The following is a 13,710-nucleotide window of genomic DNA, read 5'->3' on the forward strand; positions in this document are numbered from 1 at the left end:
CTGCTTTTAGATGTCAGCGTGGCTGAGAAAGAGGAGGAAGACTTGGAGAGAGCAGCTCCACAGCAGGAGGAGGTGGAGGAGCCTTATCAGACGGCAAAGCAGAGTCCCGAAGTAGGAGAACAGGATCAGAAGAAGGATCAGCACAGCAGCTCCAACTGTTCCTCAGGTAGGAAGCTCTGTTGACTCTCAAACTGATAAGATAACTTGTATACCTTTTATTAAGTTAGTTCTAAACTTGTATTTAGTTCAGTACTGGGAGGTTTAGTTCAGATGAGGCAGGGTACCTCGGCTGTGAGGGTTAGTGCAGGTGAGGCGGGTTACCTCAGCTGAGATTACTGAGTCACTCTGAGTCGAACCATGGTGGTCCATATCTGAACCTTTCATCCTGATCTCTCGCTCTCTGTAGGAGTCCAGCTTGGATCTGTACTGAATGAAGACCATCAGTCTCCTCCTCACACTGCTGCTTCTGCCTCTCCCCTCCTCCTGCAGCCAGCTTCTCCCTCCCCTCAACCCACCACAACACACTCTGCCTTACCCCTCCAACAGCCCTCTTGCTCTCCGTCATCTTCACCTCCTGCCTTCCCCCTCCCCTCACCACTATCTCCTCCTCCTAGAGCTGGCTCTCTGGAGGCCTCCCCCACCTCCTCCCCTCACAGGACTGCCTTACTCCCCTCCTGTTCCCCCCACACTCCACCTTCTCCCTCCCCTCATCTGGAGGACCTCCCCCAGGAAGAGAAACCTACTAATCAAAGAGAAGCCGAGACGGGGACGGGAGCAAAGTCTGAGCTAGAGGACAGAACGCTTTCCTGTCATGTGACGTTGGCAGATGACAGCCAATCACAGCGCCAATTTGAACCTGTTGCTACAGCAACAGACCTCACCAAAGATAAGCACCAATCACAAGCTGAGCCTTCAGAGAGGGAGGAGGAGGAACCTCCTGAAACGCCAGAACAAACATCACCAGCCGGGTCAGCTGCTCATAAGGTGGTTGCAGGACAACAGCCGATGAGGGAGAAGCAGGATGCGAAGGAGGAGATGAGAGCGAGTGGTGTGAAGGATGAAGAGGAAGTGGAGGAGGAGAGGGAGGGCACCGAGCAGGAGGAACAATCAGATGTGGAGGAGGAGGAGCCAGTGAGCCCAGGGCTGGAACTGGAGCACTCTTTAGACATGGAGGTGTTGGAGCTGATGACGTCATCTCCTCCCCCCTCCCTCCTCCACCTGTCCTCCCACAGCCCGCCTCCCTTCTCCCGCCGGGGAAAGGGTCGGACTCTCAGACCTCCTCTCTGCTCCTCTAGGCCATCAGATGACCTCGCCATCCGTCTGAGGCAGTCTCCCTTCTCCACAGAGGCCTCCCCTGAGACCTCCCCCACCAGAGCTCCCATGACCCCGCCTCCGCTCTCCCCGCTGTCACCTCCTCTCCGGTCCTCCCCCGCTACCAGAGAGTCTCCACCTCTCTCCAAGGTAAATCTGGTAAATAAGTCTCCTTCTTTTACCTTCCAGTGACAGTTTCCTCCTTGTTTTCTCCAAATAGTGACAGTTTCCTCCTTGTTTTCTCCAAATAGTGACAGTTTCCTCCTTGTTTTCTCTAAATAGTGACAGTTCCCTCCTTGATTTCTGCACCTAGTGACACTTTCCTCCTTGATTTCTCCACCTAGTGACAGTTCCCTCCTTGATTTCTCTAAATAGTGACAGTTCCCTCCTTGATTTCTCTAAATAGTGACAGTTCCCTCCTTGATTTCTCTAGTGACAGTTCCCTCCTTGTTTTCTCTAAATAGTGACAGTTCCCTCCTTGATTTCTCTAAACAGTGACAGTTTCCTCCTTGTTTTCTCTAAACAGTGACAGTTTCCTCCTTGTTTTCTCTAAACAGTGACAGTTCCCTCCTTGTTTTCTCTAAACAGTGACAGTTCCCTCCTTGTTTTCTCTAGTGACAGTTTCCTCCTTGTTTTCTCTAAATAGTGACAGTTTCCTCCTTGTTTTCTCTAAACAGTGACAGTTCCCTCCTTGTTTTCTCTAAATAGTGACAGTTTCCTCCTTGATTTCTGCACCTAGTGACAGTTCCCTCCTTGATTTCTCTAAATAGTGACAGTTCCCTCCTTGATTTCTCTAAATAGTGACAGTTCCCTCCTTGTTTTCTCTAGTGACAGTTTCCTCCTTGTTTTCTCTAAATAGTGACAGTTTCCTCCTTGTTTTCTCTAAACAGTGACAGTTTCCTCCTTGTTTTCTCTAAACAGTGACAGTTTCCTCCTTGTTTTCTCTAAACAGTGACAGTTCCCTCCTTGTTTTCTCTAAACAGTGACAGTTCCCTCCTTGTTTTCTCTAGTGACAGTTTCCTCCTTGTTTTCTCTAAATAGTGACAGTTTCCTCCTTGTTTTCTCTAAACAGTGACAGTTTCCTCCTTGTTTTCTCTAAACAGTGACAGTTTCCTCCTTGTTTTCTCTAAACAGTGACAGTTTCCTCCTTGTTTTCTCTAAACAGTGACAGTTTCCTCCTTGTTTTCTCTAAATAGTGACAGTTCCCTCCTTGTTTTCTCTAAACAGTGACAGTTCCCTCCTTGTTTTCTCTAAATAGTGACAGTTCCCTCCTTGTTTTCTCTAAATAGTGACAGTTTCCTCCTTGATTTCTGCACCTAGTGACAGTTTCCTCCTTGTTTTCTCTAAATAGTGACAGTTTCCTCCTTGTTTTCTCTAAACAGTGACAGTTCCCTCCTTGTTTTCTCTAAATAGTGACAGTTCCCTCCTTGTTTTCTCTAAATAGTGACAGTTCCCTCCTTGTTTTCTCTAAACAGTGACAGTTCCCTCCTTGTTTTCTCTAAATAGTGACAGTTCCCTCCTTGTTTTCTCTAAATAGTGACAGTTCCCTCCTTGTTTTCTCTAAATAGTGACAGTTTCCTCCTTGATTTCTGCACCTAGTGACACTTTCCTCCTTGATTTCTGCACCTAGTGACACTTTTCTCCTTGATTTCTCCACCTAGTGACAGTTCCCTCCTTGTTTTCTCTAAATAGTGACAGTTTCCTCCTTGATTTCTGCACCTAGTGACAGTTTCCTCCTTGATTTCTGCACCTAGTGACAGTTCCCTCCTTGATTTCTCTAAATAGTGACAGTTCCCTCCTTGTTTTCTCTAGTGACAGTTTCCTCCTTGTTTTCTCTAAATAGTGACAGTTTCCTCCTTGTTTTCTCTAAATAGTGACAGTTTCCTCCTTGATTTCTGCACCTAGTGACAGTTTCCTCCTTGATTTTTGCACCTAGTGACAGTTTCCTCCTTGTTTTCTCTAAATAGTGACAGTTCCCTCCTTGTTTTCTCTAAACAGTGACAGTTCCCTCCTTGTTTTCTCTAAATAGTGACAGTTTCCTCCTTGTTTTCTCTAAATAGTGACAGTTCCCTCCTTGTTTTCTCTAAACAGTGACAGTTCCCTCCTTGTTTTCTCTAAATAGTGACAGTTTCCTCCTTGTTTTCTCTAAATAGTGACAGTTTCCTCCTTGTTTTCTCTAAATAGTGACAGTTTCCTCCTTGATTTCTGCACCTAGTCACAGTTTCTCCTTGTTTTCTCCACCTAGTCACAGTTTCCTCCTTGTTTTCTGCACCTACTGACAGTCTCTTCCTTGTTTTTTCCTCCTAGAGACTGTTTCCTTGTTGTTTTCCTCCTAGTGACTGTTTCCTCGTTGTTTTCTCCTCCTCCTGACCATCTCGTCCTTGTGACTGACCTCTCCTTGTATATTTTCTGTTTCCAGCCACAGGCACTTCCCACCACTGTGCTGCCCCTCACCCCTAAAATCGGAATGGGGAAACCAGCCATCTCTAAGAGGAAGTTCTCCCCGGCAGAGCCAGGGTCAAACAGGTAGGTGACCTCTGGACTGTGTGAGTTTGAACCTTTGTGCTGTCATCCTGCTGGCTTTAACCCCAGCTTACAATATGTGATGGAGATGAGCGGCACCGGGACTGAAACTAACCATGGATTTATTTATAGATCTAATTTTATTAATCGGTTAATTGTTCAATCGTCAAACAGCTCGTCTCTTTCTGTAGTCGTCAGTGTTCAGATGAATATTTCTGCCTGACTTTGTCCCAATGAAAACAAAGCTAATTCCAAAGTCTGGACGTTATGTTATTTTTAGATATTTTGGGAATGCTTTTCTAAGGAACCTGAGATCTGGCTTGTAGTCCGCCAATTGACACTTTCTCAAGCTAGGGCTGCAACTATTGATTGTTTCATAACCAGTTGGTCTGCAGGTTTGTTTCTGGCTCCGCACGTTAATCATTTCTTCTGTCCAAATATGAAGCTTGTTTAACGTGTTTATCCCGTCACTCAAGACTGTGAGCAACAAGCTGAACTGAGAAAATGCTTGAAGTAACTCATAAATCAATGACAACAAAGTTTCTGAGTGTTTCTTTAGATTGATTTAAGCATCTTTTATTTTTATTTTTTTTTACTTTGTCAAATATATTCGAAGAAGTTGTTTGAATTACATTTTGTTAAAGCTGGTTCAGGTCCGTCAGTCCTCTTTCCTCTGTTCCATCAGCCACCTCAGGATCTGTGTGTTAGAGGAACCAACACACTAGTCTTCCTCTTCTTTCTCACCTGTCATTCACTGATGCTGCATCCATTCTTTCTTTACTGCAGCATGTTGAGTTCACACTCATCATTGCATGAAGCTGTTTGTTTGAATGTTTGTGTTATAGCCTCATCAAAACTGGATTATCTCTGGATCAGTGGCTCTATGTCCGCGCTGATTTGGGCTTCATATTAATCTTAGAAATGAATAGAATCCTAGAATAAAGAATATATGTATTATTATTATATATGTAATAAAGTATTTGTAAAGCAGTTTTCTGATGAACGCCTCCTCATTAACAGCAGATAGGCGACACAGACAATCAGATACGAGCTAGCTAGGCTGCTACGTACACTTAGCATTGGTTTCAGCTTGTTCATAACGTTCTGTTAGCATCACGATCTCTTTAGCTCCCAATATGACTCTCCTGACTGGTTGCATGTTGTTGTCATAGTAACATCGTCTCTTTTTGACTTTGTTTTCTTGCCTGATTAATTTTTTCAGTTTGACTTTTTGTTTCGTGGCTGTTGCATTTATGTTACTGCATTTTGTCCCCCCTTCCTCCCACCTCTTCTCTCATCCGCCTTCCTCTCCTCCTCCTCTTCCTCCCCCCTGACTCAGGGTTCGTGGTGGAGTAATCGCAGGGCGGTGAGCCCCCCCTCGTCCTCCCAGGATTCCACGGGGGAGGGAGGGTGGGACAGCCCTAAGCCCCGTCCTCCGGACTCCCCCCTCTGGAGCATGAGAGTGGTAAAGAAGCACACCCTAACTAACCATCAGCTTACTAACTGTGTTAACTCACCCCACCCCTCTGGGATGTAACGATGTGAAAAACAAGTGCACCCTAACTTCCAGTCTGCCTGTCTGTGTGCATCCACCCCTCTGGGGTGTGAAGGTGGTGCAGATCTGACGTCAGGTCAAGGGTTTTACCGGCTGCTCACTGTGCGTTGCTTATTACAGTGTGAGTGTGGTGGGCAGGGCCTAACCTTGAAGAAGAGCGCTGCAGGGTCTGATTTACTACAGGGCAAAGTGTTTATTAGATTTATCGAGGGTGAAGGCGGGGTTTGATGGCCGGGCTCCAGTTTAACCGTAGAGAGCTGATTTCTGGTGGCAGCGCAGGGAGGCTCCTGATTAAAGGGTTCCCACAGGCCTGGAAAGTTAGTGGATTGGAGAAAAATACTTTTAACCTTTTGAACACATTTAAAGTAAACACAAGTAAACATTAAAATGTAGCAGCTCGATCTGGGCTGACGGACGGAACAGGAAGTGTCCTTACATTTGACCGGGAAATAAACCTGGAAGTTCTTAAATGCCAGGTCGGTGAGGGAACCCTGCCGTTGTCAGTGATGTTTGTGAAGTACGCCCGGTCAGTAACACAGTGAGGTCATGGTTTGATGTTACTCCCCGTTTTTTCCTCCTCCACCTCTCCTCGCTCCTCCTCTTACTTCTTCATTCTCCCCCTTCTCTACTTGATACACCTCATCCTCCCTCTCCCTTTCCATACCCCCTCTTTCTTCCTCCCCCCTCAGGGTCGTGGTTCAGGGTTTCCAGGAAGGAGGAGGTCCAGAGGAGGAGGTCTTGGAGGAGGAAGAGGAGGGAGAGGAAGGAGCCGGCTGAAGACTCAGGACACTGTGACCGTGTCACCTGGAGTAAGAACACAAACACTCTTGTACTTTGTTACTCAGCTGATTGATAGAGGATGTAGAAGGTATTGATTTCTGTCTCCGTCAGTGCGGTGTGTACGTGGAGCCGTTCCAGCCAAAGGAGGAGGAGGAGAGCTCAATGCACAACACGGTGGTGATGTTCTCCACCTCCGACCACTACACCCTCAAACAGGTACACCTGCACCTCCACCCACCAGAGTCCCATTTAAAATCATTTGATTCTAGAGTCAGTATGATAACCTGAGTGTCAGAGCTCAGTCTAATAACGTACTTAAAACCAACCCTGAGTTTAGGTTCATCAGTGCTGAAGGGACAGTTTCATCCCAGATCCAGAAGACGACCCTCTTCCTTTAGGCCTTTTCTTTTCTAAACGTGAGACATGACAGACTTCCAGACTCCCAGCAGCCTCAGCTGTACGCTGTGTTGACTGCTAATGGCAAATGTTAGCATGCTTAACCTCTTAACATTCCAACGTCAGGTCCTGGCGGCAGCTTTCAGTATGTGCACACAGCTGCTATGTTAACTTCATACTTATATGATCCACCGTTTGAAAGCTTAAATCCCCTGATTCGACTAATGCAAAGCATTTCAAGATACAGTCACCACAGCGGGTCCAATCAGCGCCTCTGTCAGACCAACCAGTACAATCAAAAGTGACGCGACTCCCCTGTGAAGCCTCACAGTAACTTAATCCACCGATCGATTATATTCCAACAAAAACGGTCTTTTTACGTTGTCAAAGGTCCAGATGATCAAATCCACTAAAAATATTTAGTCCAAAACACATTATTCCATCAGTAAATCCCCAGGGACGGCTGCGGTATCGTTTCATATTTGCCGGCAAACGTGGCTCTTATGTCATCATAACCGTAATAACGGCGATTTGATGTAAACAACTACGATAGCTTGTATTCAAATTAGCCACTGAACTCTGACATTTCGAGTGACTCCAAATCCGACCCAATAGGAGCTCACATGTCCCTTTCACCGCCTACAATAGCCAACGAGAGCCCGCGCTGTAAGGATGGGCCGTCCCTATTATTTCGTGGGTAGGCTGAGCCAAATGCAAGCAACTGTGCCGATGACTGGCACTATGTGTAGCCAATAAAATTCAGAAAATCATGATATCCAGCTTTAAGTAGGAAGTTCATGATCTACCAGCAAAAAAACACGTCTGCGTCGAGCTACCGGCTGATACGCAGCGATGCAGCAGCAGCCGCCTGCCGCCAAGGGGCGGGACTGTTTTAGAGAAAATACGCTAAGACATACACTTAGAAAACGTAATCCTGTGGCCCTACAGTGTTTTCCAGCTGTTGTCGTCTGCATGCATTTGTTAGCAAACATTTTCAAACAGAAAATATATTGGTTTTAGTGTGTTTAAACTTATATTAATCAATTCAAGTAGCTCTTACAGTCATTCGGTTAAAAGCTAAGCTAAGATGGGGAACAAGGTAAACGTTATGCCTGCTAGGTATTAGCATTTAGCTCAAATCAGCGCTGTGTCTCAGTATAGTCTCACAGATCAAAGTGCAGTTTGAATCAACCCACTGAACTTTAAAATCATATAGAAACAATAAAAAAAATAGCATAAAAGAATGAAATGAAGCAACTGACTGGCGTGAAGAAACTTCAGTAGCCTTCCAACATCAAGGCCATACTGTCTGCCTGCAGGTCGATTCACAGAGAACATGTGCTGGTTTGAATATGTAAATGTGTCCAGGCCTAAAGTCTCACACAGCCCCACTTAAAAGCACAATATGCAGGTAAAAATCACATCATAGCAGGCTCGTACGACGTAAACACTTTTTCTACCGAACCCTTTCTTTGGGCTGTTAAATGTAAAATGTTGTGTGAACACCAGCAGCCGCAGAGCTTCATTTAAATTAATGAAAGTCTGCAGCTGGAGATTGAAATAATCAGGAAATGTGATCAACAGCATTGTGAATGTGAACAGATGTTTGATAATACTCAGAGCTACAGTTCAGTCAGTAGGCTGCTGCTCTGCTCTCACCAGTCACTGTGTCAGTAAATGAGCATCTGTGTGTGTCTGTGTGCAGGACATGTGTGTGGTGTGTGGGAGTTTTGGTCAGGGAGCTGAAGGCAGACTGTTGGCCTGTTCTCAGTGTGGACAGTGTTACCATCCCTACTGTGTTAACGTCAAGGTCAGTACGAGTTAATAATCACCAGATAATCAATAATGATCAACGTCTTTGAGATGATTTTAAACAGGACATCTGTTACTGTTACTCTGACCTGGTCTCTGTCTGCTGCTGCACAGATCACGCGGGTTGTCCTGACCAAAGGTTGGCGCTGTCTGGAGTGTACAGTGTGTGAAGCGTGCGGCGAGGCCAGTGACCCCGGACGACTGTTGCTATGTGACGACTGTGACATCAGCTACCACACTTACTGCCTGGACCCGCCCCTTCATACAGTACCTAAAGGAGCCTGGAAGTGCAAGTGGTGGGTCGGCCTGTCAATCACCTGACTACCTGTCTGCGTGTGTGTTTCCTGCTCTCTGACGGTGTGTGTGGTGTCCTCAGGTGTGTGTGGTGTCCTCAGGTGTGTGTGGTGTCCTCAGGTGTGTGTGGTGTCCCCTCTGACGGTGTGTGTGGTGTCCCCTCTGACGGTGTGTGTGGTGTCCTCAGGTGTGTGTGGTGTCCCCTCTGACGGTGTGTGTGGTGTCCTCAGGTGTGTGTGGTGTCCCCTCTGACGGTGTGTGTGGTGTCCTCTCTGACGGTGTGTGTGGTGTCCTCAGGTGTGTGTGGTGTCCTCAGGTGTGTGTGGTGTCCTCAGGTGTGTGTGGTGTCCCCTCTGACGGTGTGTGTGGTGTCCTCAGGTGTGTGTGGTGTCCTCTCTGACGGTGTGTGTGGTGTCCTCAGGTGTGTGTGGTGTCCTCTCTGACGGTGTGTGTGGTGTCCTCAGGTGTGTGTGGTGTCCTCTCTGACGGTGTGTGGTGTCCTCAGGTGTGTGTGGTGTCCTCTCTGACGGTGTGTGTGGTGTCCCCTCTGACGGTGTGTGGTGTCCTCAGGTGTGTGTGGTGTCCCCTCTGACGGTGTGTGTGGTGTCCTCAGGTGTGTGTGGTGTCCTCTCTGACGGTGTGTGTGGTGTCCTCAGGTGTGTGTGGTGTCCCCTCTGACGGTGTGTGTGGTGTCCTCAGGTGTGTGTGGTGTCCTCTCTGACGGTGTGTGTGGTGTCCTCAGGTGTGTGTGGTGTGTGTGGTGTCCTCAGGTGTGTGTGGTGTCCTCTCTGACGGTGTGTGTGGTGTCCTCAGGTGTGTGTGGTGTGTCCAGTGTGGCTCCACCTCCCCCGGGCTGCACTGTGATTGGCAGAGTAACTACAGTCGCTGTGGACCGTGTAGCAGCCTGAGCCGCTGTCCTCTCTGTCAGAGACCGTACTCGCAGGACGACCTCATTCTGCAGTGTCAGCAGTGCGACAGGTAACACTCGCCTTAACCTTGAGGTCACACACGAACCAGGATTGAGGTCTCCTTCCCGGTGACCAGCTGGTCTTTAAAGAGACGGACTCTCTCTCTCTGTGTGCAGGTGGGTCCACGCTGTCTGCCAGGGCCTGACCACTGAAGATGAGGTGGAGGCGGCTGCTGACGAAGGCTTCGACTGCTCTCTGTGCCGCACGCAGGGCCGCGGCTCATACGGTAAACCCTCACAGCAGCTGCCCGCGGCGATGCCCGGCTCGTACTAGCTGTGTCAGCTACAGGGCCGGCTCGCCACCGTGTGTCAGACTGCGGCCCCGTCACCATTAACGGTCTGATTAGGAGAGCGTTGCTTTGGACGACCTGCTGGTCAAAGATCTGTGGGGCTGACCGCAGGACTGCCTTTTATTGTGACAGCCGATCTGACCGTGACTGTGGTGTGTCTGTTTCAGGGAGGTCGGACACTTTCGAGTCTCCCTACATGGCCCAGATCGTCTCCAGGACCAGAGAACCCGGTCAGTGTGTGAACAAACTGTGCAGCTCGAGCGCTTAGTTTGAGGAACAGATCCAGTGTCTGAACCTTCAGCCAGTTTGATCCAGAAGCACACAGGAATCATTAAATGTAACCACAGTAAATATTTAATCTGTGCAGACTCCAAGACGTACACCCAGGACGGCGTGTGTCTCACAGAGTCCGGTCTGTCTCACCTGCAGTCTCTGGTGGAACCTCTGACGTCCCCGCGCAGGTACCGCAGGTAAGCCCCTGGTGTCTTTACTAACCGCTACTTAAGTCCTTATGTAGGCAAGCCCCGCCCCTCGGCAGCCATGTTGGGAAGGTCATTATAATTCTAACTGGTGAAATAAGAAAACATGAAACTGCTTGTTCTCCTCGCCGAGACGTTCCCGAGGTTTTAATGTCCCCCCCCTCCCCCCAGGTGTAAACCCAAACTGAAGCTGAGGATCATCAACCAGAACAGCGTGTCTGTCCTGCAGACGCCACCTGACCCCGACCTCCCCGCTGAGCAGGACCACGGCAGAGGTCAGAGGTCACGCACTCAAACACAAAACAAAGAAACACACACACACAGGCCTGCTGTGTTGACCCCCCCGCCCGTCTCTCTTTTCCAGGTGAGTTGGAGTGTGAGATGAAATCCGACTCCAGCCCAGAGCGAGACCACGCCCACGACGATGATGTCACCAAGGAGCTCGAGGCCACTGACGCCAACAAGAAGAGGAAACGGAAACCCTACAGGCCAGGTCTCAGATCTCTCACCTGTCTCCCACCTGTGTCTCACCTGTCTCTCACCTGTGTCTCACCTGTCTCCCACCTGTGTCTCCCACCTGTGTCTCACCTGTCTCTCACCTGTGTCTCTCACCTGTGTCTCACCTGTCTCTCACCTGTGTCTCACCTGTCTCCCACCTGTGTCTCACCTGTCTCCCACCTGTCTCTCACCTGTGTCTCTCACCTGTGTCTCACCTGTCTCTCACCTGTGTCTCACCTGTCTCCCACCTGTCTCTCACCTGTGTCTCAGGTATCGGGGGCTTCATGGTGCGTCAGCGTGGAGGGAAGGCCGGTCCGAGCAGACTCAAACTGTGTAGAAAAGATTCCACGGAGACGCTGCCCGGTCGAGACGGAGGTGAGACGGCGCTCGCCTGAACCTGTACTGAGACCAAACTCATACACACGGTTTACTTTACTTAAAGCTGCGTGTGTGTCACATGACAGGCCTCCTGGGGGCTGATGTTTCCATGGAGACGGCGCCCCCTGCTGACCAGACGATGGACAAGGTGAAGAAGAGATACCGAAAGAAGAAGACGAAGCTGGAGGAGGCCTTCCCTTCTTACCTCCAGGTAACGCACGCACACACTCAGACGCAGCTCGCCCAGTAAAATCCAGCGTTCTGATTGCCCCCCCCCCCCCCCCCCCCAGGAGGCGTTTTTCGGTCGGGATCTTCTCGACCGGAGCCGGCAAGTGGACAGGAGGCCGGGGCCGGAGACACCGCGTGGCAGTGACCTGAAAGGCCCCGCCCCTGGATTACATGGCCCCTCCCCCACGGGCCTGCCAGTCGGCGCCCTGGCGACCAACGCCATCAAGAAGCAGGGAACGCTGCGTGAGTTATTTTATATTTTCTTCATCACATTTGCACGAATTCATCTTCCGTCTGTGCCGGTGCACGTGGTGAACCCTGCGTGTGTGTCTGTGACCATCAGCCGTGTCGGAGGAAGCCCTGCTGGATCTGTCTGACGTTCTCAGCACTGACCCTCACATTCTGGCTACAGGACACTCAGGTACAGCCCTCCCTCACAGCTCCATCCTTCAGCTTTCAGACTCTGAACCCTGATCTCTGTACAGGACACCAGTTTCCTCTCTGCTCCTTCCTGATCTTCCAACCCTGGGAGGTAGTAATGACGCGCCGCTCATTGACGTTACTAATTTAGCTCATGTTAACTTGGATAGCAGCCAAAAATCGGCGGAAACTAAGTAACTTAAATCTTTTCTGCTCGACTCGCGCTGGTGTTTGTCACGTGTCGACAGGAAGTGGCTTAAACTGCAGCGAGACGATCTCCTTTGACAGCAGAGTGTTAATGATCGTGAGCGAAGCGGAGAATTCGTGTGAAAGTCGGCCTCAGTGAAAACTCCCTGCTTCCTTTTCTGGAAGAGATGGATGTTCACTGTCAGGACACGTTTGTTCAGCCGCCGCCTCCTCACCAGTGTTCACGCTCGTCACGTTGCGTCCCGTTATTCGTTGTCGTGTCCTCGTCTCTGATGCAGTAAAGGTTGGTCCAGTCTTTATTCGGACAGCAGCACCGCGACAGGAAGCAGGACCACTGGATGATGAAACCAACGAAGAAGAGCCCTGATGCCCTGATGGAGTTTAAAGTTGTTTCTCTGTTTTCAGGTCAGTTCCAGGTGGAGCGCTCCCCGTCTCCGTTTGGTAAGACTCCACAGGAAGACCTCTTCTTCTTCTCCTCCAGATAACTGACTGCTGCTTCTTCTTCTTCTTCTTCTCCTCCAGATAACTGACTGCTTCTTCTTCTTCTTCTTCTCCTCCAGATAACTGACTGCTTCTTCTTCTCCTCCAGATAACTGACTGCTTCTTCTTCTTCTTCTTCTTCTTCTCTTCTTCTTCTTCTTCTTCTTCTTCTTCTTCTTCTTCTTCTTCTTCTTCTTCTTCTCTTCTTCTTCTTCTTCTTCTTCTTCTTCTTCTTCTTCTTCTTCTCTTCTTCTTCTTCTTCTTCTTCTTCTTCTTCTTCTCTTCTCCTCCTCCTCCTCCTCCTCCTCCTCCAGATAACTGACTGCTGCTTCTTCTTCTTCTTCTTCTTCTTCTCCTCCAGATAACTGACTGCTGCTGCTTCTTCTTCTTCTCCTCCAGATAACTGACTGCTGCTGCTTCTTCTTCTTCTCCTCCAGATAACTGTCTTCTTCTTCTTCTTCTTCTCCTCCAGATAACTGACTGCTTCTTCTTCTCCTCCAGATAACTGACTGCTTCTTCTTCTTCTCCTCCAGATAACTGACTGCTGCTTCTTCTTCTTCTTCTTCTTCTTCTTCTTCTTCTTCTTCTTCTTTCTTCTTCTTCTTCTTCTTCTTCTTCTTCCTCCTCCTCCTCCTCCTCCTCCTCCTCCTCCTCCTCCTCCTCCAGATAACTGACTGCTCCTCCTCCTCCTCTCTCCTCCTCCAGATAACTGACTGCTCCTCCTCCTCCTCCTCCTCCTCCTCCAGATAACTGACTGCTCCTCCTCCTCCTCCTCCTCCTCCTCCTCCCCAGATAACTGACTGCTCCTCCTCCTCCTCCTCCTCCTCCAGATAACTGACTGCTGCTTCTTCTTCTTCTTCTTCTTCTTCTCCTCCAGATAACTGACTGCTGCTGCTTCTTCTTCTTCTTCTCTTCTCCTCCAGATAACTGACTGCTGCTGCTGCTTCTTCTCTTCTTCTCTCCTCCCAGATAATGACTGCTGCTTCTTCTTCTTCTTCTCCTCCAGATAACTGACTGCTGCGCTTCTTCTTCTTCTCTCTTCTCCTCCAGATAACTGACTGCTGCTGCTGCTGCTTCTTCTCCTCCAGATAA

General features: G+C 48.9%; 2 protein-coding genes across 2 annotated transcripts in view; one reads left to right on the forward strand and one right to left on the reverse strand.

The window, feature by feature from the left end:
* The window catches only part of LOC119897314 (NACHT, LRR and PYD domains-containing protein 12-like), a 609,009-nt gene that overhangs the window by 377,898 nt on the left and 217,401 nt on the right, over positions 1 to 13,710 (reverse strand). The window lies entirely within an intron of this gene.
* LOC119897280 (histone-lysine N-methyltransferase 2C-like) overlaps positions 1 to 13,710 on the forward strand; it is a gene marked incomplete in the record, with an annotated part of 58,585 nt that overhangs the window by 15,921 nt on the left and 28,954 nt on the right. Inside the window, 20 exon segments of the mRNA XM_038710885.1 lie at positions 11 to 166; positions 407 to 1,470; positions 3,731 to 3,809; positions 3,812 to 3,837; positions 5,174 to 5,299; positions 6,079 to 6,198; positions 6,281 to 6,385; positions 8,271 to 8,375; positions 8,492 to 8,673; positions 9,485 to 9,649; positions 9,756 to 9,865; positions 10,096 to 10,158; positions 10,296 to 10,398; positions 10,579 to 10,682; positions 10,772 to 10,900; positions 11,176 to 11,280; positions 11,370 to 11,494; positions 11,574 to 11,754; positions 11,855 to 11,932; positions 12,544 to 12,579. Of these exon segments, the coding sequence (XP_038566813.1) occupies positions 11 to 166; positions 407 to 1,470; positions 3,731 to 3,809; positions 3,812 to 3,837; positions 5,174 to 5,299; positions 6,079 to 6,198; positions 6,281 to 6,385; positions 8,271 to 8,375; positions 8,492 to 8,673; positions 9,485 to 9,649; positions 9,756 to 9,865; positions 10,096 to 10,158; positions 10,296 to 10,398; positions 10,579 to 10,682; positions 10,772 to 10,900; positions 11,176 to 11,280; positions 11,370 to 11,494; positions 11,574 to 11,754; positions 11,855 to 11,932; positions 12,544 to 12,579 (3,162 nt within the window).

The sequence above is a fragment of the Micropterus salmoides genome, unplaced genomic scaffold (assembly GCF_014851395.1).
Source record: "Micropterus salmoides isolate LMB-PRFRI ecotype aquatic unplaced genomic scaffold, ASM1485139v1 Ms_hic_scaffold_1, whole genome shotgun sequence".
Lineage (NCBI taxonomy): Eukaryota > Metazoa > Chordata > Actinopteri > Centrarchiformes > Centrarchidae > Micropterus > Micropterus salmoides.